General features: G+C 38.3%; 2 protein-coding genes across 2 annotated transcripts; both read left to right on the top strand.

Annotated features, from left to right (window-relative positions):
- The first annotated feature begins 1,361 nt into the window (after window positions 1-1,361).
- On the top strand, window positions 1,362-2,117 carry LOC132269779 (uncharacterized). The gene has a single exon (XM_059771023.1). The coding sequence runs from the start codon at window positions 1,362-1,364 to the stop codon at window positions 2,115-2,117; it is 756 nt and encodes a 251-aa protein (XP_059627006.1).
- Window positions 2,118-2,731: 614 nt separating this feature from the next.
- LOC132269780 (uncharacterized) lies at window positions 2,732-6,218 on the top strand. The gene is made up of 5 exons (XM_059771024.1): window positions 2,732-3,371; window positions 3,448-3,932; window positions 3,975-4,964; window positions 5,062-5,793; window positions 5,877-6,218. Exons 1-5 carry the CDS (start codon window positions 2,732-2,734, stop codon window positions 6,216-6,218), a joined length of 3,189 nt encoding a protein of 1,062 aa, XP_059627007.1.
- Window positions 6,219-6,709: the final 491 nt, after the last annotated feature.

The raw sequence follows: 6,709 nt of genomic DNA on the forward strand, positions 1-6,709 counted from the left end.
ACACCAATATATCAATACATTTCCATTGTTGTTCACCTGAACGTGCTAGAAGTAGTTGAGTGATTACAGAACTGACATTCAGTTTTTTTTAGCTCTCATGTTTCCTTTGAATTCAAACCCCAAAATTGACAGACCAGGCTGTTGCACCACATCATGCCACATAAATATTTTCCATAGTCATGATTTGTGGAACTATTGCAAAAACATCACTTGCTTTATAATGTAAAAAATACAGTGAAGTTGTGGAATGATATTTGGAGCACCATTCCAATTTGCATTCTTTGGCTTATATGACAAAGCTCTAGAGAGGGAGGCCTTGATTACCTTGTTAGATTAATGCTATGTTTGGTTGAAAGGAAGGATTGAGGAGGGATGGATGACAGGGGGATAAAAGAAGTTTTTTTAAGTTTGGTTGAAGGGAAGGGAAGGGAAGGGAGGAAGCAAGGAGGGATGCTTCATCCATCCTTCCTTTGTAATTTTCTATCCCCCCAAAATTGAGGGGAAAAGGAGACAGAAAGCGGGATAATAACCAACAAGTTTCTAATTTCCATTTTTAAACTTCCTGTTGCATAATTTGAAATGCATATAATTTTTATAATTTTATATAATTAGGGTATATTAGTAAAAACAATATAAAACTCCATTTCTCTGCTACATCCATCCATTGTACTATCCATTCCACCTAACCAAACAAAAAATGAGGGAGATACATTTCCTTCCTTAGGGATGCCTCATCCATCCCTTCTCCTCTCCCTTCTATCCATTTTACCATCCCTCCAACCAAACGAAACATAAAAGGAAGACTTGTTCCGTTGGCCTAATTCACGGAGGAAATTACAGGATTCAAAAGTGAAACCTGCAGAAAGCTTGATGCAGACTTACAATGTGATGTTATTGTCAGCTGGGGGATTGTTGGGTGTCAAATATGGTGGGACTTCAGAGAGAATAAAATCAATTATAAGTTTTTGTTTAAATCTTTAGTTAGTAACAATAAAAAAGCATTTCCTGAAAAGCTCATCTAGGTGTCAGTTTCTGCTACGGTGACTTAGCAATGTCAAAGCTACCAAACCATTCTATTTTCTATAAAGAACAATAAGAATTCGTTAATGACTAGTTTATTCCTGTCCTGCCACATCCAAAATTTGGCCTCAGTATTAGGGAATATTCAATTCGTCTCCTTGAACAACTGAGATCAATTTTTTTTTGGGAAGGTAAAAAAAAAAGATGTTGGGAAGGTAAACAAACACACACACACACAACAGTGAATAAATCCCTTTGCCTAAACTACCCTTTTTCTCTCTAATCTGCACGATCTAGGTTTAGGGTTTGCATATGTTTGGTGTGGGTAGGGTTGGATCATGATGGAGGGGGCCTCCACCTCCTCCTCTCCGCCGACAGTTTCTATTGAACGGCAAACTCCTCTATCCCCTCGTCATTCATGGCGAAGCTGTTTTGAAGGAAGTGACGCTACCTCCTTTATTAATCTGCAGTATATTCCTCCTGGTGAAGGTTCGAAGGTTTCTATCACGGAAGAAGATGTTGCAGATGAAATACTTTACTGGACAGATTCAGTTGTGGGTTATGTGATGGGTAAACGACCCTACTATCCCCACTTCAAAGCTTTCATTGAGAAGCATTGGTCCAAGGATGTTACATTGGTTTATCTGAAAAATGGATTTTTTATGGTACGTTTTCAACACTCAGATGATGTTCAAAAGGTTTTATCCTGTATTCATACCTTTGAAGGACGAGTGATCATCATCAAAAAATGGAGTAAAAATGTTATTTTACAGAGGGAAAATTTTGATACTCTGCCAATATGGATTCGCGTCCATGACCTTCCGGTTCACTGCCGTAATTCAACTTCCCTTTCAAAGGTCTGCTCTCTTTTCTCAAAGCCAATTTCCATGGATGATCCGGCTTTGCATCGAGATAAAGATCAATATGTACGTGTTATGGTAGAGGTTGATGTGCATAAGGATTTACCAGAAGATATGGTGGTTGATTTCCATGGGGAAGACTGTAAAGTTCATGTTGAGTATGAATGGAAGCCAATTGTTTGCTCTGTGTGTAAACGGGTGGATCACGCTGTTGACAGATGTCCTCAAAGGGTTTAGCATAAGCCAAAAAAACAGTTGGTTGATAAATGAATTGTGAAGAAAAAAGGTAAAATGGTGGAGGCTGAGGTAGTGCACCAGGTGTCTGCTGAAATGTCTGTGCAACTGATTCAGAGCACACAAGTTGTTACTCATAATTCCTTTGCATTACTTGAGAATGTGGTGGAAGAGATTTCAGAAATTAAGACACAGGGAGTTGATTTAGCAAAGGTTGTGGACAAGATCCCTGAAATTGAAGATCACGTTGAGGAGGTCTTGACTCAAGGTGTTATTACGGAACTAGATTCTGGTTTTGCTGAGGTAGTGGAGCAGGCTAATTTGGAAGAGCCACAGCAGGCCATAGGCAGTGAGGAAGTCTCAGCAGTTAAGCATGGAATTTCTTATTCTGAATGGGCTCAACAAGATACTGAGGGTAGTGATAAAGCTGAAATTACAAGTACTGGTACAGATTTACATGAGCAAACTGAAGAACACAAGTTGAAACCTAAAAAAAAGTATCAAGCTCCACCCTCTGACAGGGTTACTAGAGGTAAACAAACTGGTGGTGTAGTACCATCAAAGACACTTTTTTAATGCTTGGAGCTTGGAATGTAAGAGGTCTTAATAGACCTAATATGCAGGCTGTTGTCAAGGTCTGGCTGAGGGAAAATAAATTTTCTTTGGTGGCTCTAGTAGAAGCCAGAGTTAGACAAGGTAAAGCTAAAAAAATTCAAAAAAAGATTAATCCTCGATGGGATTGGTTAGATAATTATGCTTCTCATCTTTTGGGAAAAATTTGGATTGCTTGGGACCCTATGGTGTTTGATGTACAACTCATTAAAGAAGCTACTCAAGTGATGTTTTTGAAGGTTAGACACACTGCTACTGGAGTGGTTGTGCTTATTTCTGCTATTTATGCTGCTAATACAGTGCAAGAAAGAAGGAAATTATGGAGAAATCTTAAAGATCAGGCTATTGTTATTGATTGTCCTTGGATTGCTATAGGAGACTGGAATATTTCTAGGTTTCATTCTGAAAAAATGGGGGGTTTAAGAGTGCCTCAGTACCTTCTTGATGAATTCAATCAAGTGATTAAAGAAATCCAAATAGAGGAGCTGCCTATTAATAATGGTGGATGGTCTTGGAGTAATAAGCAAGGGAGAGATAGAAGGATCACTATTAAGTTAGACAGAGTTCTTGCAAATGAGGTGTGGCTTCACAAATTTACTGACACTGCATTTGACAGCTGCCTCTCTGTCAGACCATTATGGGATGGTAGTAACTTGGCATTTAGACTGTGCAGTTGGGCCAAAACCTTTTAAGTTTTTAAAAATTTGGTGTTTCCAACAAGAGGTAGAGGAGCTGGTGTTCCAAGTGTGGAATGAATCAGTTGGAGGGAACCCTTTACACAAATTACAGAAGAAGCTTCGAGCTGTGAAGGCTATTATTAGAGATTGGAATAAGAAGAAGAGTAAGCTTTCTGAGCAGGTTCAAGTAATGACTGAGGATTTACATAAGGTTCAAATGGAATTGCTGCAAGATCCTATGAATCCTGGTTTGATTTCTAAGGAGAGGGAGGCTACTTTGAAGCTGCAATCAACTCTGGATTTAGAAGAAATTTTATGGTGTCAGAAATCAAGGGTTAAGTGGCTTAAAGAAGGGGACAAGTGTTCAGCTTATTTTCACAATATGGTCAAACAAAGGAGGTGTTATAATGCAATAACTTGTTTGAAGCATTCTGGGGGGGTAACGTCCTCTGATCCTCAAGTGATTAAGGACTGGCTTGTGCAATATTATGAAGAGTTGTATGCTGCTAAGGATTCTGTTGTGACAGAAGTTTCTATCCCTAGAAAACAGATAGCAGCTGAAGATTTGTAGGAGCTTGATAGGGAGGTTACAGCTGAGGAAATTAAAAGGGTTGTGTTGGCTTTTAGTCCAGACAAAGCCCCTGTTCCAGATGGCTTTCCAGCTAGATATTTTCAGAAATATTGGCATATTGTAGGTAATGATTTGACTAGTGCTGTTATACATTACTTTACTACTGCTGTGATGCCTATGGGAATAAATTCTACTTTTCTTGCTTTGATTCCAAAGCCAAACCATGGTGATAAGTTAGAGAATTATAGACCCATTGCTTTAGGCAATCTTAGTTATAAAATCATCACTAAAATCTTGGCAAATAGACTAAGTGTTGTTTTTCCTAAGATTGTTGGGCTGGAGCAGTTTGCTTTTATAAAGGGAAGAAGAATTCATGATAATATTCTGTTGGTAACTGATGTGATCAAGAACTTTGGGCTGAAAACTACAGGTCCTGCTATGGCTTTAAAGGTTGATCTTAGGAAAGCTTATGATTCAGTTAGTTGGGAATTTATTCATAAGACTCTCCAGGTTTATGGTTTCAGTGCTCAATGGATAAAATGGATTATGCAATGTGTTACTTCTTCTAAGTTTTCTGTTCTTTGTAATGGGGTGCCTACTGGTTATTTCTCAGCTGGGAGAGGGATTAGACAGGGCTGCCCTCTTTCTCCTTTACTTTTTACATTAATTACTGATCATTTCTCAACCCTTATGCATGAAAAAATAGTAGGAGGGCAGATTAAGCTGTGCAATGTGGTTCAGAAGACTGGTTTGTTGGTATCTCATGCTTTTTATGCAGATGACCTTTTTATTATTGTGAAGGCAGACCTTTCCACTGCTAAGACAGTTGATGAGGTGCTTAAACGGTTTCATGGGGTTTCTGGGCTTGAAGTTAACAAAGACAAGAGTTCAGTTATATTCTCTAAGGCTGTCAGAGGGAAGAGAAGGATTTTACAGCTTTTGCAAATGAAGAATGAAGTTTTCCCTTTAAAATACCTTGGTATTACCCTAGTAAACAGAATTCTGAAAAGTGTTGATTGTAAGGGGTTATTTGATAAAGTTAATGCCAGGTTGGACCATTGGAATACAATAAATTTATCTCTTGCAGGAAGACTTGAGCTTATCAGATCAGTCTTATATTCGTTCTTGTATCATTGGGTTTTTGGATTTAAAATTCCATGGGGCTGTATTATTGCTTTGGAGAAAAAGTTCAAACACTTTTTGTGGAGTGGGAAATTGGAGTCAAGTCAAATGGAGTCAAGTCACACTTCCTTATGCAGAAGGTGGCTTTAATTTACGTAGAATTTCTGATATTGATTTTGCAGCTAAGGTATCTATTTGCTGGGATTTTTTGAGGAATAAGGAGACTCTTTGGGTGCAATGGATGCATGCTAAATACTTACAACAATATAATTTCTGGATGGTTACTCCAAAAGCTCAGGATTCAAGTATTTGGAAACAAATTCTGGAGACAAGAGACTTCATTCAAGAAAATGTGGTGTTCAAGATTGGTAATGGTGGATCTTTTAATATGCTATTTGATCCTTGGTGTGTAGGTTTGTCCCTGACTCAGAGATTTGGTGCCACCATGTTCAAAAATTTTGATAAACAAGCTAAACTAGAGACACTTATAGTTGATGGTGGGTGGGTTTTCCCTCCTTTCTTTCCAGAAATTGCTGCTGAGTTTGTTGCTAATGTACCTTTGAAGGCTGGAAATGATGAGATTAGTTGGACCCATGGTGAATTCAGCTTGAAAAATGCTTGGGCTGCTTGTAGAACTAGGGGACAAGTGGTCAGGGGGAAGAGTTTGTGCTGGAAATATTACAGACCAAGAGTTGCTGTGACTTTTGTTATTATCATGCATAATAAGAATTTATCATTAGGGGGTTTCATGGACCATCAGTTTGCCATAATTGTTTTCAGGCAGAGGATACTAATAACCATCTATTCTGTACTTGTGAGTATGCGGTGGAAGTGTGGCAACAGGTTGTTATTTGGTTAAATATTACTGATATACGGTTTCAAGAATTAAGTGTGTTTGTGGAGTGGATGTTGCAGCTTACACAAGTTAAGGGCTTCAAATCCAAGTTGTTAAAAGGGCTGTTTGTTGTTTTTGTTTGGAAGATTTGGATGGAAAGGAATGCAGCTTTACATAGTGGTTCCAAGGTTTCATCTGCTGCTGCTGCGAATGATATTATTTGGGAAGTTTTAAACTTCTTTTCTCTTGGGCTTGCTGATATGCTCGCTATATTTGATGTTGGGTAACTGCTAGTTGTTAGTTTGCTTTGGAATCAGAGTGGCACTCAAGTTGCTGACAGAAGTTTGGATGCGTAATTGGTTGAGTTCAGCTGGACTGAAAGGTTTTGCCACAAGTTTTGTTTATGTCAAGTTTTTTAGAGCAGAAATTGGTCTTCAGGTCTATGGGCTGAAACTAATTTTTAGTTTGTTTAGGCTTTCTTTGCTATGCTTTGTAATTGGATTAAGTTCCATTTCCTTCTTCACTTAGTTTCTGCTGGAGATTTGATCTCCTATTTGTAATTGTATTGCTTTTTCATTATATATAAAACAAAAACATACCATTCAGGAAAAAAAACACACACACACACATTATCCACATCTCCCTAGGGGGACTCAAAACTCTCAACCTCCCCCTTTGGAAAGGAGAGAGAATAGAGATCATACCTTTGAGCTAGAGACTCTTTGGTTTGAACAATTGAGATCATGAGAATCAGATTCTTGTCAGAATCACACACCAT

The sequence above is a fragment of the Cornus florida genome, unplaced genomic scaffold, assembly GCF_030987335.1.
Source record: "Cornus florida cultivar Cherokee Brave unplaced genomic scaffold, ASM3098733v1 CherokeeBrave_3.0.0_Hap2_Chr08, whole genome shotgun sequence".
Classification (NCBI taxonomy): domain Eukaryota; kingdom Viridiplantae; phylum Streptophyta; class Magnoliopsida; order Cornales; family Cornaceae; genus Cornus; species Cornus florida.

Bases quoted from the DNA above. Each gene is read 5' to 3' on its own strand.
- LOC132269779 (XM_059771023.1), top strand. From the start codon at position 1,362: ATGGAGGGGGCCTCCACCTCCTCCTCTCCGCCGACAGTTTCTATTGAA.
- LOC132269780 (XM_059771024.1), top strand. From the start codon at position 2,732: ATGCAGGCTGTTGTCAAGGTCTGGCTGAGGGAAAATAAATTTTCTTTG. The intron at 3,372-3,447 runs GTAGTAACTTGG...GTTTCCAACAAG, and splicing joins TGTCAGACCATTATGGGATG to AGGTAGAGGAGCTGGTGTTC. The intron at 5,794-5,876 runs GTGACTTTTGTT...AATTGTTTTCAG, and splicing joins ATTACAGACCAAGAGTTGCT to GCAGAGGATACTAATAACCA.